At 52.7% G+C, this 27197-nt stretch overlaps 1 protein-coding gene across 9 annotated transcripts in view; it reads right to left on the bottom strand.

The window, feature by feature from the left end:
• Positions 1–27197, bottom strand: part of PTPRE (protein tyrosine phosphatase receptor type E) — a 150162-nt gene that overhangs the window by 1341 nt on the left and 121624 nt on the right. For 6 of the 9 annotated variants that reach the window (XM_032423460.1, XM_032423463.1, XM_032423462.1 and 3 more), the window contains 14 exons: positions 24005–24081; positions 23315–23351; positions 21436–21533; positions 19110–19229; positions 17857–18020; positions 13941–14076; positions 13445–13594; positions 13018–13111; positions 11952–12028; positions 10955–11089; positions 7742–7867; positions 6846–7012; positions 4913–5048; positions 23–1714 (listed from right to left, as the gene is read on the bottom strand). In XM_032423460.1, coding sequence (XP_032279351.1) covers positions 1640–1714; positions 4913–5048; positions 6846–7012; positions 7742–7867; positions 10955–11089; positions 11952–12028; positions 13018–13111; positions 13445–13594; positions 13941–14076; positions 17857–18020; positions 19110–19229; positions 21436–21533; positions 23315–23351; positions 24005–24081 — 1592 coding nt within the window. In that variant the 3' untranslated portion in view covers positions 23–1639. Of the gene's footprint in view, positions 1–22; positions 1715–4912; positions 5049–6845; positions 7013–7741; positions 7868–10954; positions 11090–11951; positions 12029–13017; positions 13112–13444; positions 13595–13940; positions 14077–17856; positions 18021–19109; positions 19230–21435; positions 21534–23314; positions 23352–24004; positions 24082–27197 lie in introns of those variants that run through there. The other 3 variants (XR_004301702.1, XM_032423467.1, XM_032423466.1) reach the window with 3 other exon arrangements.

Here is a 27197-nt window from a genome sequence, read left to right as displayed (position 1 = left end):
GGGGGGGGGGGCAGCAGTCACGTTGTGCTTGTGCCCTTCCTGCTGGCACCTCCTCTTACCCGGGGGTGGGGCTCAGAGGAGCAGCGGAGGTTTGATTGCGGCGAGGCTACTATCGGCATGTAACCAGCCTTGGGTTTGCATTGTGCACACCAGGGACGGACACCGGATGAACAGTGCAATAGGAGGGTACAATCACTTCTCAGTGGAAATGTCAAATAAGGCCTTTATATTTCTTTTAAAAAGCAAAAAAAAAATAAATGTACCCCAAATGCACATGTTAAATGCTTTTCGTAAGTCAGAGCAGGTGTCTTTTTTTTTTTTTATATATTGTGCTCATCTGCTCATCTGCTACCTTATGGCCACAGAAAGATCACTGTCCTTAAACTTTTCTACATTCATCCTCCCCCCCCCTTTTTTTTTTGCCCCACTAACCAATCCTGTCTGGCAGTGAGATCGTTATTACCCAGTGTCAACGGTCTCAGTAGTATTTCCATTCAAAAATAAGTTAGCCTTTAGATTTAAGGATTTCTCTCTCTCTTTCTTTTATTTAAATATTGGGGAGTGGGACTTTAAAAAAAAACATATAAATCTAGATTTTAAGATTTCTTTTCTTACAAACAATCTTAGCTTTTACAAGATTTTTTTTTTTTAAATACCAAAATGCTTCTCAGAAAGTTTAAAGCATAGTTGCGTGTGGTTTCCTCCCCAAGCGCGTGCTCCTTGCAGCTGTGCGAGTTGGATGTTCGGCTTTATCTGAACGTTAGGACTGGGGAGTGGTCGGTGTTGAGGCTCTGGGAGAGCTCAGACCAGCTGGGCGGCGGGGGCAGAGTGGGAGGCGAGGGTGAGAAGGGCAGCTGGTCATCTGCGCCAAACGCCCAGACAGACGGACGGCAAGGGGCCATGTGGGAGCACCGCCCGCGAGCTGGTTGTGCTGTACCCGAAGCCGTGGGGGAACCTTACCCCCGGCGCCTACAGCTCCCCTCTTCTAGCCAAGGCAGCAAGGACCCAGCCTTGAGTAAATGCACGTTTAAGTCTCACTCTACAGCCACCAGCGACGCTAACGTGTTTTACACCTGCATTCAGGCTGCAGAGTCTTCGATCTTCAAAATGTAAAAATCAACCACATGAGTTGCAACGGAGGATTTCACAGAATTCCCTATTTACAGTGTATCCTCGTGAACATTTTACCTTCCACAAAATGCCACTGCTCGGGGCTGTAAAATCAGTGTCAGGAAAGAGAATTATCAACTGATTTTTGAGTCCTTGACCGCTTTCTTAATAGCGGGCTTTGTGTTTACTCTCCTGCATGAGCACACGTTGCATACTAAGATTTTTAACATTTAGAGGTGCTGCATGTGTGAAATTCAATGATGTGATGAATCTGATGCAAAATTAAAATAATTACTGATATTAGCAGAAATATATTTTACAGGATATTACTTGACCTTAATACATTATTCCAGTTTTTAAAAGGGGTATTTAAGATTTAATGACTTTATAGCAGGTGGCCTTTTAAAGCATAACAAAATATATACAAAGAAATTAGGATGGGTATTAATGTCAACTATGAAATAAATTAACATGATTTTTATAAAATATACTGACCATTAAATTAAAAAATATTTTAAGGCAGGAATTTTCATTTGAAATTAGCATAATCAGAAAATATATCAATAAAATCTTGTACCACTTTGTAGCAGAATTCATACTGTTCCTGAAAAAAAAAAAAAAAAAGACGTTAAAGTGATATTTTTTTAAAAATCCATTAATTTAATTAGGAGAAACATTTAAAAAGAAGACATGAAACAGTGTGACCGGTTATAACATTTACTTTTTGGGCACTTCCAAATAAAGCTGGATTTTTGTTGTTTTTGTTATTGTTGTTTTTTAAGATTTTATTTATTTGAGAGAGAGAGAGAAAGTGAGAGAGCGAGCAGGGTGGGGAGGGGCAGAGGGAGAGAATCTCAAGCAGTCTCCCCACTGAGCACAGAGCCCGTCTCAGGACTCGATCCCAGGACCCTGAGATCATGGCCTGAGCCGAAACCAAGAGTCGGATGCTCAACTGACTGAGCCACCCAGGTGTCCCTAAAGCTGTTGTTTTATATAGAAAACGTCAATGTTTAGTTTCAACTTGGCGTATTTTAGGATAGTCTGAGTAAAAGGCCTTCAGTTTTCATATTTAAACTGGAAAACGGGTATTTTTGAAATGACAATGAGAAAAGTCAGAATACTGAACTTCTGATAAACTTCACAATGAACAAACAAGGAATCTATGGAAGTTTAAAAAGATGAACCTCTAGGCTATTTTTAAACCTAAGTTTACTCTAAAAAGGGGACATTGTTTTATGTAAATGTTACTAGAATTCAGAAGAATATTGTCTTCTCTCCGTCTAAGGCATTTAACTCATTAAAACACGGCCGCACATCATCTGACTCTTGTCCTCCTCGGGGACCTTGGAGGGGGTAGGGCTGGGAGCCAGGGCGGGGGGTGGATAGAGGGGCGGCCACACGGGGCCTGCGCTGTCGCCAATCGTGGGCACTCCGTGGGAAGACACGTAAAAGACGGAGCCAACGGCAGTTGCCAGAGATTTTGGAAAACTGTGTGCATGACGATCACTGGGCAGATGGGGAGTGGACCCCAAAGTTTTGAGTAACAGCAGACGGCAGCTAACCTGCCTCTCAAGTAACGGGGTCTGGTTACCTGCAGACCCTGGACATCGCTGGCTGAGTGGCAATGGCAATTGGGCCCTCAAGTGAGGGGCCTGGGAAGCCAGAGCGACCCAATGTGGCCGCCAGCCCCTCCCGCCTTCTCTCCCAGTATTTGGAAGGTACTTCAGCCACACGTCAAAGTGGCTCCGATCAGGCAGGAGGTGGAGACGCCATTAATGACTCTCTGTTTTAGCAGCAAACACAAGAGCAAACCACGACCCAGCCACACTGTCTTGAGTCCAAGTCACTGGGGGCCAGGGATCAATGGCATGTATTTTGGCAATTTATCGGGATGACATGGGCCACACCTCAGGTCACAGACATTTCCGATCAAGGCACAAAGCTCCCAGAAAACAAAACAAAACAAAACAAAACACACACACTTTTAGCCTTGGAATGCCAGTTGCCCTAAAACCTATCTCAAGAGTCTTGCAGAGTGGCCAGCAATTTGCTGACTTTCAAAGTCAGGTTATAAACCCTCTGTTAAACGGTGTCACGGGAACAGAGAGCACAGACACGGGCTAAACGACAGCCATGGGCAGCTTCCCAGGGAGGGGTCCGGCGAGAGGCGGCAGTGGGAAGAGCAGAGCTGAGTCAGGGGGCGTTCGGATGGAGAGGCTCTTGGAGATAGGACACATGGGCCGGACCAGATGAATTTATGAGAGCTGAGGTCCCTTCAAAACCAAGGAAGTGTTTGTATGCTGAGCCAGACAAGGGCGCCTCCCTGGGCCAGGCACTCGTGGGGCCGCTGACGGACATACATAAAGCCAATGTGCACATCGACTAAAGGCAGGGGCCATCACCCCATTTTCCACAGATAAGGAACTGAAGTCCAGAAAGTAGAAGGAGCTTGTTCGAGGTCGCAGAGCCACGATGGGGGCCAGCCGTGCATTTGGGATGACAGCCCGAAGCCCAAGCATCAAAGGAACACCATGGCTTAGCTTTTATATTTAACCGGGGGCAGGACAAAAGCTACAACCGCTGCCTGGGGAAGGCTGTAGTGGACTTAAGAACAGTCAGGAAAGGAGCTGAGAGAGTCTGGCTCAGAATTAAAAAAGGAATTTTTTTGGAGGGTGTTCCTATTCATTATTATTATTTTGATCTAGAAAATCCCCCATGGAGGGGTCTGCCTCTGTGTTTTCCATGCCCAAAGTCATTCACGTTTGTGATGCCCCTAGGAGGTATTAGCTATCGGGAGGCAGGCATGACTTTTAGAAGGACCTCTCTAGCATCTTCCAGAGGTCTAGCAAGAAGGACTGCCTGTGCTGGGATCAGGGCTCTAAGGAGAGCAGAGGGCCCCTCGCACCATCTCCTTTCTGCTCTCAGTCACCGCCCGGCCCCAAGAGAAGCACGTGGGGCAAGGTGTGTGGGGAGCCAGCAGGCACCCTGTTTCCTTTACTCATAGCGGCTCTCAAACCTGTCTGCACTTTGGGACCACAGGGGGGGCTTTAAATATGTCAATGCCTGCCTGGGTCCCACCCCCAGAAAGCTAAGGGCAGCCTGGCAATGGAGGAATATGAACTCTCCCCAGGCCAGGCTAGTGTGCCGTCAGGGTGAGATCCGTGCTCCCGCCCAGCCCGGGGGCGGGAGGCGAACCCCGCTGCACTCCGGTGGTTCTAGCAGTTGGCCTTCCCCTGCGATGGGAAGGTTGTGGAAGGCTCTCCTGCCACCTCCTCTACTTGCTGGAGTCGGGATCCTGTTAGCCATGCAGAGTGAGTGGACAGGGAGGGCAAATGTAAAAACAGGAAGACCAGAGAGAAATGATGGGTTATAACAGTTTCTGAAATCGCACTTATTGGGGTAGAACAATCACCACGGTCGCGAGGAGACGTGCCTTCTGCAAACCAGAAAGTGTGTGGATCTGTCACAGGATGAAAGAGAACGGCGCCAGAACATGGTGGGAGAGTCACGTGGACACAGAAAGCTGGTATCATCAGTGCATCTGTACAAGGGGTCTCACAGTCTAAAGCCACGAGTGCGCCCCTCCTCCCGTGTCCTGCCCAGGGGACAGTCCCCAGCAGAGACAAGGAAGGAAGGGGGTCCATAAAACTTCACTGCAAAGAGTACCAGGAGCTCTTTCCCTTGGGAAGCTCACCCTCCTCCCTCCCCACACACTCGAGCTCCTTGAATGAAACAGACACCAAATTCAACATAAGACAATTCTTGACCCTTCCAGAAATGTCCCCATGGCTCCGTTTCTTACCAGGGTTTGCACCATATGTGGTCTCTGAAGTCGTAAACTCTTCACAGCTTGGAATACGTCTAAAAGGCCCTCGGCTTTTACTCGTTCCAGAATGTTGCTGAGCGCTATGAATGTACCTGTTCGCCCGGCTCCAGCACTGGGGAGGAAAAGTGCTTAATGCAGATAACCAAACGCACCCATGGGGATGAGAAAGGGACAGCCCGCAGCTCAGCCCTACACATCAGCGCAAAGCCATCATCACTGAAAGCGATCGAAGTTTGGGTTTCTAACGATCATCTATACTGAGCAAGAGTCAGCAAACGTGAAATTCCTAAAACACTTGTCCAGTTGCAGCAGAAAGGTATCTCTTGAGTTGGATCGAGACCAGTTACAAACTTTCAAGCTAGGGCAACCATGTTCCCCCTGCTTGGTGTAGACCGGTGGTTCTCAGAGTGTGGTCCCCAGGACCAGCAGCATCAGCATCGCCTGGGGACTTGTCAGAAATGCAGACCCTCCTGGTTTGGGACTAGGGAGAGGTCATCTCTGTCTAGACTCTCCTTCTGTGCTAGGGACCGCCTTCTGAGAGGTGCTGGTTCATAAGGTGTGAGGTTAAGACAGGGGGCAGTCACTACCAGTAAAGACTAGATAAGGGACACTTCCCAGCAAAGATCTGGGTCCACTTCCCTTAAGATGATCATTTTCTTGATACACTGGATAAACCCTACAAGAGCAGAGCTCAGACACCCTCAGGAGAGCCAAGCAACCAGGCCTAAAGTGGGCAGGTCTGGCTGGCTTCTTCCAGAAAGCCCTCCAGGCCCAGAGGCCCGAGGGTGGGCTGATTCTAAGGCTCCTGACCTATTTCAACGACTGTCCCCACATCTGCCCTTGTGGGACCTTGTTCACCTTTGACTCCCTGGTGGCCTCCATGTGCTAAACTCCGTCTGGGTCTGTGGAGGCAGAACACAAAGGAACTCTTTCTAGTTTATTCCAAATGACTCCTACAAAGCCCCCCCAGGAACTGAAAACCGAGGCCGGTGCTCCACCTGCTGGCCAGGCCCGAAGTGCGCCGAGGCCGGTCCCAGGCAAAGAGTTCCAAACCCTCCAAGGTCAGCCGGGGCTCTGGTGGCTCCAAGGGGTGGGTGGGGCGGGGCCCATGGCAGTCACAACAGACAGTGCAAGCCACGTGTGGAAGAAGAAATAGAAGTGCAGCTTCAGAAGCAAATGAGCACCCCGAGAATGAAAATACCCCAAACTCCTGCTAGGGAGAGCTTTGGGATGGCGGCCGGCCAGGGGTTGGCGTGACCAGAGCTGAGTCAGCGCGGAAGGGCCCTGAGCTAGCAGGTCTTTCTTTTGGCCAGATTCACCCTTTCACCCTTGCAACACTGCTTATCAAGGTCCTTGCTGGGGATGCCCCACTGCCCCCAGGCATTCCCCACAGAGCACGTCCCTCCATTGGCCTCCCTGGCGCCTGACTTGGGAGCTGGGCTGAGAGGCTTGGGGCCGGAGCGGGGCTGCAGGCCTCTGGGAGCAGTCCCAGCCTGGACATCCTCGGGGGCCTCCAGAAAGTCTGTCTGCCGTGAGGATGTGCTGTAGCATGACTTGGATCCCCGAGGACCCGGGGAGAGGACAGGGAGGGGTGGGCACATCTGCCAGGGCCAGAACCATCCATGCAAGCCGTTGAAGTTCGGGAGTGGGTCTGTCTGAGCCGTGCTCAGCAGGTTTTTGGAGGACTTCAAAATCCTCGTGGAGATGTGTGTTTGGGTCACTTCCTTGCTCCTCCTCCCACAACGTCTCCTGCGTGTATCTAAGATGACATTTATGCATGTAAAGCTAGCTGTGCAAGGGAAAGTTAAAAGTAGAGTCTAGGGAAATGCCGTGGCTGGGAGCAGCACCCTGGGCGCGGGGTCTGCATCTACCCCACCAGGAGGGGCGCCCCGGGCCCTGGGCCGCTCACCTGCAGTGCACGGTGATGGGGTGGTTGCCCGTCTGTTGTTGCTGCTTCTGCACGGCCGCGATGAGGTCGATCATGCCTTTGCCCTCGGCCGGGATCCCGACCTCGGGCCAGCCGTGGAAGTGGAACTGGCGGACCATGCGGGTCTGCTCCTCCTGGTGGGCCAGGGGCTGCAGGCAGGAGAGGGCATTTCCGCTCACACAACCCCGACCACCCAGGACCAGGCCCCAAGCCCACCCACCCTCCCGCGACCCAGGGCCCAGGCTCGGGGTCCTCCTGGGGCCTTCACAGCCGGCACAGTCCCCGTGTGGCTGGCCTGAGGGTCCTGGCCAGGCTGTCTGTGGGCCGTGTGCACCCCAGAGCGGAAGGCGGCAGAATTTCCTTCTGAGAGGGAAGCAGGATATGCAGGGGATGGTCCCCAGAGCCCCCGGCAGGGCCCGCCGGACACACGAGGGATCCTGGCAGCTTCGCTTGAGAGAACAGGAGCGTCTCCTTCTGAAGAAGCCAGGACCCCTCATGCCCCCCAGAGGCTCTGAAAAAGTCTGGAGAGGCCTCTGCGGCTTCATCCACACGCCTTCTTCCTCCTGCCCCCTCCCCCGCCGCTGCCACTTCTCCTGAGCGGGGTGTTGGTGGCCGTGGAACGCCTCTTGGAGTCGGTCACTCCGCTCCCCCACCCTCGTGCTCCAGCAAGGAGACACGTGACCATGGAGGTCCGAACGTTAGAGGAGATCTGCCCCTTGATAGCACGGCTCCCTGTTCACCGCACTGACCGCGGATATGAACGCACCAGTTCCAAAAGGCTGGAGGAACAGGACATTCCGGGACAATCGCAAGCAGACCCTGAGGGGCGCTGCGGGGCCTTCTGTCTACGAGAGCGTCCAGCACTCTGGAGACAATACCTGCTTGAAGGTGACCAGGAAGTCCCGTATGCTGATGGCTTCCGAAAGCGTGTCGCTTTTTATCTCGATTGTTATTTCGCCATGAGTCACTGAGCCCTCTGCCGGCCAGTACTGGTAGCATTTATCCTTGGGGGATAAAACAAAATTTTAAGTCTCCCAGGAAATAATCTGCTGGTAGCGGTTTGACGGTATGAGGCAGGATTGCTCTCAAACCATTTAGCGTATTTCATCTGACCGAGTCGATCGCTTACGCACGCGAATATGAATGCCCGTTAGTACCTGTTGACCAAGGGAATCCAGAAACAGACAGGTGTATTTGGAACTCTGATACAGGAAGAGATTATTCAATCAATGGGGCTGGAAAAATTGGCTTTCCATATAGGAAAAGGGCTGGGTCCCTGACTCACCCTACCAGGGCTGATAGGAATGGTCCAGCCCTCCTGGAGTTGGGCAGTGCACAACCTGCACTACCATACTGGTAGCTTCGAATCTTCGTAAAAGTAAACCCAGACAGGTTAAGACTTAAAGTCAAAAACAAAACTGTGAAAGCCTTAGAAGAAAATGTCTGTTCTTCTGGGGGTACAGAAGGACTTACTAAAAAACAAGACCTCAAAAGAGCTAACCACCCACGACACAAAGATTGTGACATCAGATTAGAACACAATGAACTTCCCTTCATCAACAAACATGGTCGAGAGAGTGAAAAGACATGCCAGCAACTGTGATGAGATATCTGCAGTACATGCAACCCACAAAGGATTAGTATCAAGAATATGTAAAGAATTCTTACAAGTCAATATAAAAAGAATAAGCAACTCACTAGCAAAATGGGGGAAAGATATGGCCAGGCATCTTGCACGGAGGGAACATGCCATCTATAAATATATGAAGTGATGCTTGACCTCAGAGGAATCAGAGGGATGCCAATCAGAGCCTCGAAGGGATGATGTACATGTGCGTCTAGTCAATCAGCAGACATGAGGATCCCTAACAATACTAGGGATGCCAATGAATGATCTCTCTCCTCCACTGCCAGGGTCCACTTGGAAAACGTAACCACTCTGCAACGCAGTTAGGAGCTATCTTGTCAATTCAAACTGTCATACGCTCTCCAACGTAGCATTCTGTCTCTTTGGAACAGGCTCTTCCTTGTGCAGCATCAGACCCGTAGGACAATGTGCCAGTAGCACCGTTTGTGAAATAATAAAACGGAATCAACCCAAATGCCCACAACACAAGAAGGGACAAATAAATATATAGTATGTGCAGTGGGACACAATGAAATACCGATGAATGAACCACAGCTACAGGCATCAAGAGTATCAGAAGCATCCTTCGGAGTGGAAAAAGCAAGTCCCAGAAGAATATGTACCGTAACGACACCCTTTATATGAAGTTCGAAAGCGAGCAAAGCTGAGCAGTAGCTTCTTTAGACATACACGTATAGGATATAAAAACATTTCTGAAAAAGCCAAGACCACGTCCACTAAGATGGTTTTAAAAAGACCAGTAGTGGGGGGCGCCTGGGTGGCTCAGTTGGTTAAGCAACTGCCTTCAGCTCAGGTCATGATCCTGGAGTCCCGGGATCGAGTCCCGCATCGGGCTCCCTGCTCGGCAGGGAGTCTGCTTCTCCCTCTGACCCTCCCGACCCTCCCCCCTCTCATGTGCTCTCTCTCTGTCTCTCTCTCTCTCTCAAATAAATAAATAAAATCTTTAAAAAAAATAAAAAAAATAAAAAGACCAAGTAGTGGGGCACCTGGGTGGCTCAGTCGGTTAAGCATCTGCCTTCAGCTCGGGTCATGATCCCAGGGTCCTGGGATCGAGCCCCGCATCGGGCTCCCTGCTCAGCGGGGAGTCTGCTTCTCCCTCTCCCTCTGCCACTCCTCCTGTTCTCTCTCTCTCTCAAATAAATTTAAAAAAAAAACCCTGTAAATAATAAAAAGACCAGTAGTAATAAGTGTCGGTGGAGAAACTGGAACCCCTATACCCTCTGCTGGGAGTATAAAACGGGGCAGCTGCTTTGGACATTCTTCCAAATGTCCAGCCCTATGAGTTCGTGAGACAGAGTTACGGTGTGGCCCAGCAATTCCGCCCCGAGGTGTCTACCCAAGAGAAATGAAAACACAGCCACATAAGAACTTGAACATGGACGTTTCCAACATAATTCATAATAGCCCCAGAGTGAAAACAACCCAAATATCCATCAACGGATGAATGGTAAACAAATGTGGTACGTCCATACAATGGAATATTAGTTGTCAAGAAAAAAAGAACCTATACTTGATACAACACAGTTAAAACTTGAAAAAACGCTAAGTAAAAGAACTCAATCACAAAAGACATGTTGTATGATCTCATTTACACGAAATATCTAGAACAGGCAAACCCATAGAGGCAGAAAGTAGATTAGTGGTTGCAGATGAGGAAGGAATAGGGACTGGCTACTCATGGGTATGGGGTTTCTTTTGAGACCAACCGAGCCCCGTTTGATTTAACAGGAGAGGGGTGATGGAAATTATCTGGAATTAAATAGTGGTGATATTGCACAACTCTAAAAACGCTAAAAATTGCTGACTTGTACCCTTTAAAAATATGGATGGAATGGTATGTGAATTACATCTCAATATGTGTTTTTAAAAAAGCAAAGAAATCAAAACACAGATCCAGGGTAGTGGTTCTATCTTGGGAGAGCACTCAGATAGGTGTGCATTACTGGTAAGAGTTTGGTTTTTCAGTTGGAGAGTGGGCTCATGAGTAATTATGTTGTTAAATAAATACAGTACAAAAAGGCCCTCGATGGATCTCTGGGGACAGGAAAACATTGATTCATTCAGTTCAACCAGGACAGCATCCGTAAGGTGCACATATCAACGCCCACGTCCTTATGTCTTGAAGAAAGTGAGTAAATGTTGTTTTGTTCCACAGGTTTTGATCAAATTTGCATTTGTGGGAAATTCAAAATGGTAGACCTACAAGGCTGGTTAAATAAAATGTCGGCTAAAAACAAAAGCCAGTGTGGGTGGTCAGGGCTAAGCAAATGGAACTTTTTTTCATTTCCATCCTCTCTCCCTCCCCAGCCGCTGTGGCCTGGCCTCAGCAGCTGACCGCGGGTGGGCCATTCACAGGGGACCGCCAGGGTCTTGCAGGCGGGCTGGGCCGCCAGGGGTGCACACTGCCCCCCGAGGGCCCGGGCCAGCCACGAGCACTGCTGACCTGTTCTCTCTCCTGGACCTCCGTCAGCATTACGACCGTGTGGCACTTCCACTCCCACACCATCCTCCAGAAGTCCTCCACTGTGTGCGCCAGGGGCCCCTGGGTGGCGATGAAATAGTCCTTCTGTCGGTAGCCCTTCAAACCGGGAACAGGGGTTAGAGTCTGACCTCCCCTCATGCTGGTTCCTGGGCAGCCGCAGGGCTTTAGGAGAGCCCAGGGCCTAAGCACGGAAAATGTCCTCCAGCTTCCCAGGCCGCGCCGAGCCCCAGCTGACAGGCATGCACAAGTGCGCTCTGCGATGGGTCAGGACGCCCACTCTCTCTGCAACCGAATCGCCTCCCCTGCAGCACCTGGGGTCACCTCTCTGAGTGGGTATCTAGAGCCAAGCTCCCCCCGGCCACCTGCGAAAGCACCCTTGGCTCTGCTCTCACATCTTCCTGCGTTGCGGATCAGTTAGCATCACGGTGGTGGACTGGGTGTGGACTTAAGAGGAAATGGTTCAAATCCAGTTCCTCCACACAGCCCAAGTGACCTTCGGCACAGTTTTCTCACCTGCAAAGCGGAGTTCGGACGCAGACTCGGCCGCCACATCCTTCCCCACCCATTCCTCGGCTAACCCCACTGTGCGTGGAGACCCCCGGTGACCTGAACACACAACCACGTTGTCACGTGGAGCAGGTCGCAGACAGTGCGGGACAGAGAGCCATGCAAGCACCCGTGGGTGACCAGTGCGTATTAGGGATATAACAGAAAAATTGCTGTGTCTTAAAAACAGAATGAAACTAGCAATTACTTAGCAGTGCGCCTATGGTCTCTATTCCCAAAATTCATTATTCTTTTTTTTTTTTTTTCATGCAGGTAATTCTGCTAATGAAATGGTTTGGATTTCAGGATTCCTTCCTGATTGTGAAAAGGAGTTAATTAAGAGTCCCTGTGATCACAGGCGAAGGAAATCGGCTGCATCTTTGCAAAGCACGTCCAGGTCCACTGTACTTACATCTATAAAGGAGGCGTTGATGTAGTCTGTGTATTCTTGACCCCTTTTCATGGAAAGGATCACCCGGTTGAAGTCATCTGCAAAGCAGGATGTCCCTTCAGTTAGCACACACTCCAGTCCTGCCTTGCAAACTTCAATGTGTTGCTACAAGCTTCCAAAATATAAAACTTATTAATAAAATCGCTACCTCAAGCCAAGTCCCTGGAAGGTTTACTCTATAAAATAGGTTAATTAAATTGGCCCAGAAAATTGTGTTTTGGTAGGAAAGCTCTGAAAATATTCCGGTTACCATTGTCATTTGTCATGAATTGAGGTAATTCATACCACAATAGGAGAATTAAAAGTATCGCATTTCAGGAATGAGAGGAGTGTGGCCAGGCAGGCGGCCTGGAGTGGCGGCCACAGTCGCCAAGAAGCCAGGCTCTGAGGCTGAGGCAGGCTTCACCCAGCCCTCACGCACCTTGGATGCTCGGTGACCACTAATGCATGTCAGGAGCCCGGGGTCCACCTCCTCAAGGCGGCACCCTCTCCCTTCCTTTCCTGTGGTTCCTCTGATCCCTGTGGAGTTCCTTTCTTCCCTCCTCAACAAACAAATGTGGGCACTCTGTCGTCCCCCTTATCCGGGACCTCAGCAGGCTAGGGTCCTGACTGCACCCCTGCCCGTTTCCCACCTCCCTAAGGCCTGGAGCAGGGTCCCTCCTCCATGTACAGACTTAGGGGATGACTGGATGAGACCGGAACTGGGCAGCCCCAGACTCATGACCAAAGCAAATCTCTCCACTTCCAGGAAGTCCTCCCTCTCCCGCCATCTACGTCTCATATCACAAGCCGCCCGCCTGACACCCAGGACTGTCTGGGTCACCTGTCCTTGCTTCACAGGTGGGTGTTCTCTTCCCAACACTCGCCATCGCCCCCAGGAGCCCTTAACCCCAGGCCCAGAGGGTGTCCTGCCCTTGGGCCCTGGCTCGCAGAGGTGGGTCGTCATAGACTTTCACAGGGTGCCGACCCCGGTCCCATCCTGCTATGAGGGTTTAAATTCCCCCGGGCGGCCGTGGGGCTGCCTTACACGGGATGATCTGGATGACCCTGGCCTTCTTCATGTTCGCCGGCAGGTTGCCCGTCCTCATGTTCTCCTTCATGATCCGGACATTGGTCAGTTTCTGCAATCAAGACAGACATAATCATGCAGTCGCCACGCCGACGCTCCCGAGCGAATCCCTCAACGCTATAACAGCACCACTGTAACGGGCACCCGTTAATCTCTTTCTCTACCTCCAGACATTTTCTGAATCTTCCAAAATAAAACTATGTGCGTGACACACTCCTCCATGCGGGTTGCTGCTCAGCTCTCAAAGTCCCTGATTACTCTTCCGCCTGCATCACGGGTGGGGTAGCCGCCCTGCTTTTGCTGGGGTCCATCAGGAGGGGCAGTGACTGAAAGTGGCTTCCTTTAACCAGTCACCCGTCCTCCCGTAGAGCCCGTTCACACTCACCCGGAACTCCTCCTCCAGCCCGATCTTGTCGAAGTGGGTAGCGGTGCCATGTAGCGTCTGCAGGTGCTTTTCCAGGGAGGACACATCCAGCTCGGTGTCCCCGTAGAGGTAGTGCTCCAGTAAGGCTTGGTAGATGAACGTGTACTGCATCTGCGGGAGACCCAGAGCGCCCAGCACCCTCGCGTGTGCCCGCAGCCTCTGGTCGCTCGGAGCACAGCAGCTCCAACGGGCCTTGCTCTTCTCCATGTTTTGCCCAGGGAAGGAGGTTTGGGGGCAAAAGTCAGATTGACAGCCGTGTATAATGACCATTTATGGCGTCAAGGAAGGAGAGTATGACAGCCGGCATTACTGAGCACACGTTGTCCCTGCCAGGCACTTTGTACACACACCATGTGGGGGACAGTCACGTGGTCTGGGGGGTGGCAAAGGGGTCTGGGTTTGCTCTGCGCAGCTCACACCAGGATGAGGGGCGGGGCCTGGGGAAGGCACTACTCACATCCGTTTGAACCATCTGAGGGCGCTGGTTGCGAATTCTGGACACAAACTCAAAGACATCGATCTTCTGTTCGGCGTGCATCATGTCCATCATGGCATCGATCACTACGAAGGTGCCCGTCCGGCCCACGCCGGCGCTTCAGGGAAAAGGAAAGATGCCCCGTCATGAGGCACACAGCACCCCACCCCTGCCCGAAGTAAATGACAGGACTGCAGAGCTGACCTGTGCACCAAGACAGAAGGACACCCCCTCCCCTCCACTGGGAGAGTCCAACCCATCCCTCAATACAGCCTTTCCTCCGTTAATAAAGAGCAAATCTCCGGTGAGGCCACCAGAGGGCACCATAATCTCAGTGAAATTATCTCAGATTGTTCTCTAATAACTATGGAAACTGTTGAAAGGCACATCAAAAAGATCTGTTGTACTAGCCTTGTGTGAGGTTGTGTGAGTCATCTTCTTCTGTTACCAAATGCTATCTTGTGATCACGTGTGCAAGTGGATTTTTTTGAAATGTCACGCTTGAAATGGCTTTTCCAGGTTCTTTATAAAAAGGAGGCTCCCAGGCTAGGTCTGCTGGCTCTTGAGCCAAGGTCAGCCGAAGGAGAGGCACCAGCTGGAGCTCACTGGCGCTGGCTCAAGCCAGCTGGTCCCCAGGGTCTCCACTGACTGGTCTCCTGGCTAGGAAGCTGCCCGGCTGGATTCTTGGGTTTGGGTTTCCTGCCCTCCCAACCTCCGGGACCTTGGTCCTGCCCTCCACCACCTGCCGTCCCAGGTGGATCTCCACCAGATGGTGGGGCCGTGCATATTTGTTCCCCAGCATCCAGGACAGAGCGGGTACACAGTAGCGCTCAGCCAACATTCGCTGAACGAGTAAGCCCCTCGTGATGCGGACTCGTGTGTGCAGCTTCTCTCATCAGAACGGGGCTGTCCCCTCCAGTCCCTGCAGCGTCAACCTCTTTTACAAAAGGATAGTAACCTCTTTGACAAAAAGACTCACAACTTAATGAGTGATGTCCCCCTACTTTCCTCTTTGTGGGGTTAGGTGAGAGATACCGCTCTTGCCAGTTAGTCTCCAAAACAGGGCTAGGACAGCAGGGAAGACCCTCTTCTGGGGTGGACCCCGTCATCTCAGGGGGGAAAGCAGATCACACAAGAGGCCCTTTGAGGAGTCTTAGTTCTTTACACGTACAGAATCAGAGACCATCATCTGGTGCAGAGCCACGTGAGACACCGTCCAATACGTATGTGATGGAGGCCACAAAATCACCAAGTGCAAGGCCATCAGGGTCCCCAGGCCGCTTACAGGACCCCTCGCCTGGCCCAGGGTGCATGTGGGAGAGGCCGCTTCGCCACTGGGAAAGGGACCGTGCTGGCCCCCCAGGAAAAGGCTGAGGCCAGTAGGTCCTTCCGCTGGCCTCCATGGGGATGCTGTTCCTAAGAGGACTTGGGCAGGGAATGCCGGTTCCTTTTAAGTGATTAAGAATCAAACACTGAGGATGAGTGTGTCAGTAGGGATGGAAACCAGGAAGCCAAAACCCAGGGCACACAGCTTGGAGCTGAGGAGCTGTCTTCAGGTGATGATGAACTTGGAGGTGGGACGTGAAGTCAACTCCACCCTGAGTCTTGGCCGGGGCGGGGGGGGATGCTGCCAGTCAGCATGAGCCTTCTCCCCCACCTGGCTGGCTTCCAGCAGGCCCATGCTCTTGGCAGGAATTCCTGTCACATGACCATGATCAGGCGGGCGCCCAGAACCGCCCATCTGCCCACACTGGCCGGGGCGGCTCACAGGGGCCTGAGCTCAGGAGGGGAAGGATGCACCAGGGAGGAGAGGGGCTTTGGGAAGCCTGAGAAGGAGGGTACCACTCCTCCCACTTCCCGGATATTAAAACCCTGGTGGCCAAAGAGAACATAAAAGAAGGCCAGAGCGTCCAGGAGCGGCAGGAGCAGTGCCGAAGTAAAACACTGCCACAGGGAGACAAGTGTGTGTTCAACAGCAAAGGCAGAGACTCATGGCCACGGAGCGGGGCCTGGCATGAAAATAAGATAAATGACAAATGCACCTGTCCTGGGCCCCTGCCGTGGGGAGGAAGTAAGCAGAGGAAGGACAGGGGTCATTCCCTAAGGTTTCCCATGCACGACAGATCTGGAGGAATCAGGACAAAGCAGGACCGAGCCTGCTCCCGCCCCTGCAGCCACCCCTGACCCAAACACAGAGGCCGTTTCTATAATTATCTCCGCCCCACCCCATCCAGAGGTAAGCGGCTGGTCAGCACCAGAAGACTGAATCGGGGAGAGCCAGCGGCCGGAAGAGTCTTGTAGGGCCCCTCCTGCCGCGACTTCTCCAGCTGAGGGCATCGGACTCTGGGTTCTGAAGACAGGCCACCGAAGTCCCCAGGGTCTCTGCTGCAGCAGGCCCCGGATCTCTGATGGGCCCGCGGAAATCCCCATGAGGGGACCCCAGCCTTTCCATCCAGGCCTGCCCCCACCTCGCGGAGGGAGGGCCCTGCTCACTGGGCTGTCAGCCTGACTACGCGTGTTTTTGGCCATTACAGACAGCTTTGTTGGCAGTATCTTGGCACTGCCAGAGGACAGAAGGGACAGGCACACAGTGATCCAGATGCTCTGAATCCAGCACACAGGTGTTGGGAAGAAGCAACACGGAGACTCTGGCTTCCAGAAAGTCTAGGCAAGAACAGGAGAGGCCGACAAGACCCCCCAGCTGGGGCCGAGCAGGACCGGCCTGCACTGCTCCCCGCCCCAGTACAGCTGCTGGGAGGAGCTTGTCCAGCCGGCCCCAGCAATCCTACAGATGCCACCTCACTTAACGCACAGTTGATCAGCTCCCAAGGGGCAGGTCCAGGACTCCATCCCTGGCCAGGATGACAAGGGCCTCCCCTCTGATCCCTGAACTGTCGTCAGGTTCCAACCGAGCACCCACCGGTAGGATGGGGAGTGTGGCAACCAACAGCTCCTCATCTTTCCGCCTTTGTCTTCAAAAACAGAATGGGCACAAGCCAGTCAACCAACTGCAAGTCCAAGGCCTTTTCTCGGACATGACCTTCTGCACCAGAAGCCAAACTGGGCATGGAGATATAAGCCACAGCGGGGGATAATTTGGACCCTCCTCTAAGGCTCCATGAGCTCTAGAGGAAATGAAAGCTCAGTGTGAGAACACCCAAGGGACACCGAGGTGTGCAAAGACAGAGGGCACTTGTTCGGGGTGCTCACTTTCGGAAGCTGCTTTTCTACAACGCAAGGAATAATCACAGCGCTGACAGCTTACGCCGCTGTAGTACTTAGTTTTGTGCAAAGCTCAACCCCAGGGACGAGTCCCAGACCCCTCCAGGCTCGTCCCTCCCACTGCAGAGGGGGAGAACGCAGCTGGGAGGAGAAGGGGCAGCCTGGACCACAGACCCAGGCCTTCAGGACGCCCGGCCCTGGACGGCGGCTCCTGGCCCCTATTCATTGTGCCTGAACCATGGCCCCCAGCCCCTCTGAGCCCCGCGCACTCTTGTATCAAGACTGGGGGCTCCCCATAGAAGTGGGGTTTCCAGCTCTATCCTCAGAGGTGACTTGGGGGTCTCCGGGGGTGGCGGAGGGCAGGTCAAGAGAATGTACCCAGAGCCCCACTAGCTCTATCCACATGGCCTCTTGGCTTTTGTCTGTTTTAGATATTGGGCTTCCCCTTCAGATGCCCTTGAAGAAAGGGTTCTACTCTCACGGAGTGGGCTGCATGTCCCTCTGGCTCTCACCCCCAGGGAGTCTCTGGGGTATCACTTGTGTTCCCAGTGGGCAGGGGGTGCTTTCACTTCTCCCCACCTGTCCTTCCGCCCACCCCGATACCGGCCCACATGTCATCCCCCAAGACGGCCCAGTCCTCGGGGGGACCCTGCCCCGTGGCCCCACCCGGACATACCTACAGTGGACCACTATGGGCCCGGCGTGGGCAGGGTTGAGGGCCTTCACTTTCTTCAGGAACTTCAGCATCCCGATGGGGGTGAAAGGCACTCCAAAGTCCGGCCAGCTGGTAAAGTGCAGCTGGGAGATGAGCCGTGGGGCTTTGCAGCCATCGGGGAGCTGCTGCGGGGGACAGGCAGAGACATGAGTTGGGGGACGGCGCCTCCCCTCTCCCCCAACATCACTTTCTGAGGATGCTCGCTCCCCGCCCCATACACACCCCGCCATCCAGGCCCGGGGCAGCCAGACACCTCCCTGAAGCTGGCCCTCGGGCTCACGAACCCCACTGGTGAGCAGGGCGGCCACATCCCAGTCTGCCTGACAGCCCCACTTCATGCCTGTGTAATTACCAGCAGCATGCCCTTCCACTCCCCAGAGTGTCTCAATTTTGAGGGACAATATGATGTGGCTGGCCGGCCCACCCACGGCCCATGAGCGCGGCTCTCTGCCCCAGATCACGGAAGGCTAGGTAGGGTATACGCAGGTGCACGCACGCGTGTGGGTGTGACTGCGAGGACACAAGCAGGGGACAGGAAAAATGATAAAGCTCATCCTCTTCCCTTCTTTGCTACGGCTTCTAGAAGCCCCAGACTCCCGATTTCGCAGCTAACGACGTCAACCCCCCTACCTCTGATTCCTGACACCAGGACTTTCTGTTTTTCCCATTTTTTTTTTAATATTTCTTAAATCTCTATTTCATCTGCTTTGTACACAGGCATCCGTACTGAAGAATACCTTGCATTCTTTTAGGCAGGGACGGGGCGGGAACAAGCAGGAAATAAGTATGACAAATACTGAGGAGGTTACAGAAATATTTTGAGACTGTTAAAAAATCCCACCTCACCACTTCGGTGTGTGAAATGACATCATGCCACTGGGGGAGAACCCCCAATCCTGGTGTCCCCTCCCACAAGTGACTCAACTTCCTCCACCCAAAAATGGTGAGGAGGGCCCAGGAGCATCCAGAGCTGTCTGCAGACTCCTGTGCACCTGTCTCTTCCTCTGTAAATTCACACCTTCAGTCCACTAAGCCCGAACCCGTCCCTGCCTGGCTCTTGGTCCTCCACGGTCCCCTCTCAGAGAGAGCTGCTATAGCACTGGGGAGGGAGGGACGAAGCTCTTCATATGAAAAAAATCAGATGTATATTTACTCTTGACACTGCTCTCTTGGAGGATCACCTTTCCAGAAAGCCAATAACTGAAAATGCTTACGGACTGTATGCAGAATTTCCGGATGGTGTAATCTACCAGAACCACGCAGTCCTCCACGCACACACGGATGTTTCCATAGGTCCAGCATCCCTGGTCCGGCCAGTACTGGGAGCACTTCTCCTACATGGGATGGTTGCACAGAGATAACTAGGTCTGGGGGCGCTTTGTTGGGCACATCAGTGCCCCCGGCCCCACCATGGGCACACGCCAGGTTCCCTCAGACAGTTCCTGGAGCTGGGAGAGGACTGAGAGAGCGGGGCCACACCACTCGTGGGGGGCAGCCCTGAGTTTATACCCAGGCCCCACTCTGATTTGGACACCAAGGGTGAGTGAGGCTCGCACAGAGAACAGCGTGTTTCCCAAACACTTCCCGCTGGACCTGGATGTCTTTTCCTTGCTCAGGACAAAGCTGGCTGGTCCAATGTTGAAGAGTGGTCAGCTCCCCACTGCTCTCCACCTAGGATGAGGCTGATGTGGGGATCTGCAGGGGATGGCCGCATTGCTACACAGAGACCCATCTCTTTACCTGCCCTCCCTCTGAGCTCCCAGTGGCTACACGTGGGGACGGTGTACCTGCAGCCTAAGGGGAAAGAGGCCTCCGTGAGCACGGGGCACAGGAGTGCCTGAGGACCACCCAGCATTTGCCTTAGAACGCCTTCCTAACGGGACAACGTACCCTCCCTCCTCCAGGACATCTCTGAAGCACCCCGAGGAGAATCAAATGCTCAAAGGTGCTGGGTTGGGCCATTCCTGGCCTCCTGGGGCCCCTCCAGGACCCCTGAGATGCTCCCCTTGAAAGGCCCCTGCTTGGGCCCTAGGGCTGGTTCTAGGGCCCCCCGCGGGGCTGTGCCTGTGGATGCTTCTCCGCCTTCCGCCTCCTGTCCTGCCATGGCTGCGGTCCCCTCCCTCCAGTCAGATCATGAGATGTTGAGGCAACTGCATTTCACAACGTTTAGCCAGAATGTTGAAGCCAGGGAGACGACAAGAGAAGTGTAAGCAATTAAGAAAAAGGAACTCTATTGAGAAATGATCTCATCTGAAATGGTGAAAAATCAAGATACAGAAGCAGGCCAGCTCTGAGTCACAGAAATGGAAAAATCCAGTAGGAGGCTTCGGAGACAGATCAGAGAAACAATGTCCAGTGACATGGCAACAGGATGCCTGCTAGGGGAAATGGCGTTCTCTGAGACCCACTGCCCTGTGCTGGTCTCACTGGGTCTCCTGTTTGTAAACAAGCCCCCTCTATCCCACCCCCTGCACAAGTGGCAGCAGGGGGGGCGCTGGTCCCAGGGGACGCCGGGGCTCCCAGGGCAGCGTCCGCCTCCTCTTTGGGGGCCAGGTCCTGCCAGGGCATCTGCTCGGAGCGTGGGAAGGGTTCAGGGTTCCTGCCTCGAATTCCCGTCTCCTGTCACTCTTTCCATCCACAGGGCAGGATTCATCCCATGGGAAGGGTGGCCCTCTCCAGCGCTGTTCCAGCCCCCGTTGGAAACAAAACAAAAACCCCATCTTACCCAACAGGAAACGGTGACTGGAGGTTTTTTCCTGTGCAGTTTGGCACGCATGAAACGAATTAGTGAAGGTGGCACTGGGAGGGGGCTCTTCCCTGCCTGCCCTGCCTGCAGGCCAGTGTCCGCCTCGAGCCCCAGCTGAGCTCCCCCAGTCAGGCCCACTACTTCCGTCTCAAATGGCAGCCCTTCCCCTGAGCCCGAGCCCAGCTGCCTGGGTCCCAGGCCGGTGCATGACGGCAGGGCTGGGGTGGGGACCAGCACCGTGCTGCACGCAGGGACTAGGAGGACAGAGGTCTCCCAGCACGCTGGCCCTTCCTCTCCACCTGCCTGCCACCGCCTTGTTCTGGGCCCATGCTGGAACATGCTAGAACACAGTCTCCCCATCCCTAGCAAGTCTCCTTCTAGCCTATTCCTTGTTTTTCTAATGCGTTTCTCTAGTCTGGGTAAGAAGCAGGAAATCCATTTTTAATTCTAGCCTGAGGCCCACCATATTACATGCCCAACACGCTGAGCCTCAGTTCTGAGGTCTGCGGCTCCCGCCAAGGTGTGAGCGCAGTCGGCAGGCCGGGGACCCTCGGCTGAAAAAAGAATTAGCTCCGCGACATTTTTGCATCATGGTCTAGAGCAGTGAATCACTTGGAACACAGCGTATTTATTTCAAGATAAAAATGCTGTGAGCCACTGGTGGTTTTTTTTTTTTTTCTCTTCCTCTGCGGCGATAAGGGAGAGGAATAGGAAAAGGATGTGGTGAGCATGCCCCCCAGCGAAGTACCAGAAGCTACAAGAGAGTCCTCTGTGAGTCAGAAGGCTGGGCTCACCTCTTTCCTTTCTTTTAGGTTCGTCAACATGACGATGGTGGCAGACTTCTGTTCCCAGATCATTCTCCAGAAGTCATTCACCGTTTCCTGTTTGGGGCCTGTAGGCAGAGGATGATCCCAAAGTCAGACCTGAACAGGGTCACCGTGGGTCCCAGCCCTGGTCACCCAGGCCCTGGGGCCCCGGGAAGGCCGCCGCGGCCCAGGTGCTCGGGGGCACGAAAGGGCTGCTCAGTTGACCCGGTGGTCTGCGGCTTCCCCGCCCTGTCCCACCTCAGCCACACCCACTCCTCCGCTGGGGCTGCGAAGTCCTTGGGGAGCGACACAGCGGCGCCCAGGGGGTGACCCCATTCACAGGCAGTAAGGGGTATTCAGTGAGGCTTGGGGCAGCCTGCGTGTCAGAGTGGTGTGCGCCCACTCAAGGGCTCGTCAAGCCTCCGGAGACCAGAGCCCACTCCGGAACTGCACAAGTGTCTGTGTGAGAGAGACAGACGCAGAGACAGACTGCAGGCTGGCCGACTCACCCTCCATGTCTAAGCCCCTCCCCTCATCTCTCAGCTGCCCCTGCAGCTGGTGGTGATTCAGTGCCATCCAGGGAGGTGTGGGCTAATGTTCCTGGGGAGCGTTCTGAACCAAAGTGAAAGCATCCCCAGAAGAAAGCCCTCTGCCTTTTGCCCTCCTTCCTGCCTGAATCCAGACACAGTGCCCGGAGATGCAGCAGCCATTTTGTGACCCTGAGGAAGAGATTGACCCGCCACTGGACGGTGTAGCAGGAAGATAAGAGGCCCCTCTCCCTAGAGCTGCCCCTGCAGCCCTGGGCTGTCTCCCCTGCTTAGGGGGGAGAGAGAGAGAGAGAGAGAGAGAGAGAGAGAGACGCCTCTCTCTGTGTCAGCTAATGTCTGTCGGGTTTTCCGACACTTGTCCTCTGGGTGTATTAATAAGTCCTCAACTGATGCTGATGTACACTGACTTTCGGGACCTGCTGTCTGAAAGACTCTTGCCTAAAAGGGAGGAAGTCCAGGATACCTGCTGCCGGCCCCACATGCCCACCTGCACCAGCCCCCGGGGCGGAGGGGTGGTACGACAGATCGGAAGCACTCACACACACAAAGTGGATTGTGCGCAAGGTTGAGGGCATGCTTCCAGAGCTGAGGCATCCTCATGGGCATGGCCTTGATCTGAAAAGCTACTCACTCCCCTCCCCCACCGCCCTGAAAAAAACCACCATGTGGGAGCCACGTAGAGCTCAGCCAGCTGAGAGAAACGCAAGGCTGTCTACGGCAACAAGCAGCACTCGGCCACGGTCACCACCGCCCTGCTGGGCGCCCTGTCTCTGACTCACACAGGTGTGGAAAAGACGTGTGTCTGTCTGTCTACACCTACACATTGTGCGGATGCACATCCAATGTGTCTGTGATGACACAGTTACCAAAATGACCACACCCGCCCTGCTCATCTGTCTGTCCTGACCACGGGAGGGCCGACGCACCCAAGGGCTCTAACACGTCTGCGCTTTCGAAGCTCGGTTCAGAGAATGAGCTTTATATGCTTTGCACACGGATGCACAGAACGACCTCAGGATGCTTTCAAAGATGCAGACTGTAATACAGCATTTCTGCCCAGCTCCCAGGACGCGCGGGCCTTCCGGGTCAGCGGAGCGCCGCCTCGAGTCGCAAGGCTCTGTGAGATTCGAGACAGCCCTGCATGCCGTGAGCGCAGGGACAGGGGGGACAGACTGCATTCAGGCACCGGAGACCCAGCACTGCCCACGTAGGAGAAGCCAAAATGAAGCCCCTGCATTCCCACTATCAGATGAGGACACGGTCGCCATCCACGTCATTTTACCCGAGTCATGTTCTCAAAGTAACAATAAAAAGCTTACCTTGAGCTGCGATGAATTTATTCTTCTCTTTGTAACCCTAGAACAGTAAAATCAGATTTGTAGTGTTTCATAATTACCTTTCCTGAAGGATTTTGTTGTTGTTTGGAAAGTTAACACAGTAATCACGAAAATCTTGGAAAACACAGAAATACAGAGAAAACTCACTAGCCATTTCAGAAAGAGTGCTACTTTTGTTTGTCCCTCTGTAGACTTTTTTGTCAATACTTGCCCAGGCCCACACAAACACATACACACATACAGACAAGCAGACACACGTTTAGTTTTCTTAACTGGTTAATATATACAAATTCTCCTCTACATTCCATTTTTATGATAATTTTATAATTTATATTAAATGATCTTTTAAGGTTCAATTAAAGTGGATTCTTAATCTATTGAATATGGTTTTACCGTAAATTTGTCTAACCGGTCCCTCCTATCCTATTTGGTCAGTAACGTAAAGAACGCTGTAACAAACATCCTGGGTGCTTCTCCATTTCTTGAAAATGAGTCCCCGGACAGATGCTAATTCGAAAGGCCTGGGTATTTCCATGCGGCCCACGAAGGTTGTGATAATTTACATTCCTGCCCGCCCCGCCGCAGAGAAAAGTCATGATTCACACTGAGCCCCCAAATGGTCCAGGCATGGGCATCATGCCGGGCGGAGGGACAGGAAAACGGCAGACTTACATCTATGTAGGAAGCATTGATGTAGTCTGAACAGGGGGTTCCATCCACTTGGCTCAAAATCACCCTGGAATGATCATCTGTTTAACAAAGAAACAACAGAACATGGTATCAGGATAAGGAAATCACGCCCACCGTACATATCTTCCATCTAGAGCGTTAAACACTACAAAGGACATGAGTGGGTCTCCCACCGAGATCACAGGGATGGAGGAGGTGTCAGGAGACCCTGCGTGTCATGAGGGTGTCATGAGGGTGGGAATGCATCTGTTTCATTGAATACTGCGTCTAAGCACTGAGGACAGTGCTCAGACCCCAACCAGGTGCTCAGGAAAACCCGTGGGATGACAGCAGACATAAGGATTTCAGTGTCCAGGAGTGGGGGCGGCCGGATCTCCCCTAGACACCGAACAACAGCAGGTGCGGGGACCCGACAGTGAGATCACCATATTCTCTGAAACCCCAACTGGGTGCCAATATTAACAAGTGTTGGCGTACTTGGGATAGCCCTGGATGGAAGGACAGGAGCCCACTCCCCCAGGCTTTCCAGGGAAAGGACAAGCAGACTCCACACCCCGATCCTCATCCTTCAGGTTGGCCCTAGGGATGGAAAGTGGGCAGAACTCACACAGACCTGGGCTGAGCACGGCGGGCCACCTGCCTGGAAGACTCTGGCTTGTTGTACAAGCAGTCTCCAGAGTGGGAGGGCTGACCACGGAGAGGTCTGTGTGGGCGTGTGGGTGTGTGGTGTGTGTTTTCTCTGTGTGGGAATGTATGGTGTGTATGTGTGTTTGGGGTGTGTGTGTGTGTGTACACACATCGGGGAGGTTTCAACCAGGGCCCCGTTGTGATTTCAGTGGGTCCTTGTCACTCCTGCCTATGAAGGAGGCCACATCCTCCATTAAAAAAAATGAAAAAAAAAAAAGATGAAACATTTTATTTTATGACTGTGTTACTAGTTAATATAAAGCTTAATGTAATCCCAACTGGATTATGTATATATATTTTTCTGATTTTAAAGGAAATTAGATGGTTTCATGGGACCTTAAAAATGTTGTGGCCCTGGACCTGGGTCTCCACGCTGAGGTGTACTCTTACTTCCCCGGGGAGCAGAAATATTGAGGACACCCAGATTCAGCCCAGGGCCTGAGTCGAGGGTCACAGCTGCTCCTGGGGTTAATCATGCTGTGCTGGGAACAGAGCTTGGTAGAGAGTGAGTGCTTCATACGTATTTACTGCATTAATTATGGAAAAATTCTGTGTCCTTGTCCTGCTTTATCCCCTCCTAGTCCCCACAGGACTGACTGGGAAGGATGTGTTGCGGTGTGGATCTGGGGCAAGGACCCCGATCATAGCTGTTGTCTCCCGCGGGCCTGGAAGGTGCTGCTGGCCTCAGACACCCATGGTCTGGACGTTGCATCGTGGGCCAGGTCTGTCCTGTGCTAGCAGGATGGGCCAGTGAGGCTCTCAGGGCAAGTCATGATCCATATGGGGCAGTCAGGGTATCAAACCCCAAACATACAACCCAGGCGGACTTCTTTGTGAGACCCTCCTGCTCAGGGGCCGACAACCCCAAAGCAGAAATAGCTCTCTCTGAACATGCGTAAAGCTAGTTGAAAATAATGTGGAACAATTTACGCTTTGAGAACAGCTATAGAAAGCAGAGGGCAAAAAATAGCCTTCTGGTTAGATTTAGAATCTCGCAGTTTCTAAGAGCTTCCTGTCTTTTTATTCTGAAAGTCACACTTCACTTTCAAAACATGATTTCCTGAAATTATCAGCTGTTGCTGTTTTTCCAGAGCAGAGGATGCTTTCTCCCAACTGGCCATCGAGGCTTTTCCACAACCCGACCTCGTGGACCTGAGACCCCCCTGCACCATCTCTGGCGAACCAGCCCATTCCTGTCCTGGGTCCCTAGCCGGCCCCGGGGGCATCTCTGGCCAACTCCTCATTGAATCAGACACAGCTCTCCCTCAGCCTGGGCCTTGCTGATGTCAGATGCCACCCCGCCGGTGATCTCCAGGGCACATCCTAAGTGTCTCCATGCTGCCATCCCATAGACCCAGTGTCCCATTAATGTGAAACACTTTCCATCCGGGCACAGCACCCTGGCCCCTGATGACTACCAGCACCCCGCCCTCCTCTGCATAGTGCTCCCAGGCAGGAAAGCGCTGGGGCTGGACCCTCACCCAGTGGGGGTGGGGGGAGGCAGGACTGGCCCTGTCTCATGTTTATACTTGCAGGAAAGGCCCACTTCCCTCCTTAGCACAAGCTGGAAAACACAGCTTGGAGAAAATGTGCTGCGGGTGGGCTCTGCTATTGGGGGAGGCAGCGCCCCACCCTGGGCCATCACCTCCGCGAAGAGGGGATGGGGTGCAGGTAATTTCCACACCTGACCATTAATTCCACTCCCATGAGGCCTCACCAAAAATACTTTTAATTATCAGTGTAAATGTCACCTTTTAAAAACTATAGGGATTTAGTAAGTAAGAGATAAATGGGGGTCAGGAACCTGGGAAAGTGCTTGGTTCGGACTTGATCCTCAACCTATACATTCAGCAGATCAATGCATAAATTAAACTAATTAATGAAGCTAATTAGTGGGGTGCCTGGGTGGCTCAGTCATTAGGCGTCTGCCTTCAGCTCAGGTCATGGTCCCAGGGTCCTGGGATCGAGCCCCGCATCGGGCTCCCTGCTCAGCGGGGAGCCTTCTTCTCCCTCTCCCACTCCCCCTGCTTGTGTTCCCTCTCTTGCTGTGTCTCTGTCAAATAAATAAAAAATCTTTTTAAAAAGTGAAGCTAATTAGTTAAACCAATAATAGATAATAATACTAATTTCCAAATATCCTGATTTTTAATTGGACACAAAATATTCCAAAGATCCCAAGCCTACCACCATGGTTCTCCTCTTGCTTGAGCTGTTCAAGCCTAGTGGTTTGCCTCCTCCCTTCTCTCATAACCCACGCCTGATCCCCCCAAATTGTCCCCACTGCTTGTCCAGAGTCTAACCTCGGTCCAAGCTCCCTCCCTGCCCAGCGGCACGACTACACAGCTCCTGACCCATCTCCTTGCTGCTCCCTTGGATGCCTACACAAATACGATTTGGCCCAAAGACTATTTGGTTAATTTCTCTTGCTTTAGTTGGATCAGAGCCTCACAGGGGCCTTTGCAAAAAAGACATGTAAATCCTCTGTGTG

This window comes from Phoca vitulina, unplaced genomic scaffold (genome assembly GCF_004348235.1).
Source record: "Phoca vitulina isolate PV1807 unplaced genomic scaffold, GSC_HSeal_1.0 scaffold28, whole genome shotgun sequence".
NCBI classification, from domain to species: domain Eukaryota; kingdom Metazoa; phylum Chordata; class Mammalia; order Carnivora; family Phocidae; genus Phoca; species Phoca vitulina.
The sequence above is the reverse complement of the archived record's forward strand: the minus strand, read 5'-3'. Positions and strand labels throughout refer to the sequence as shown.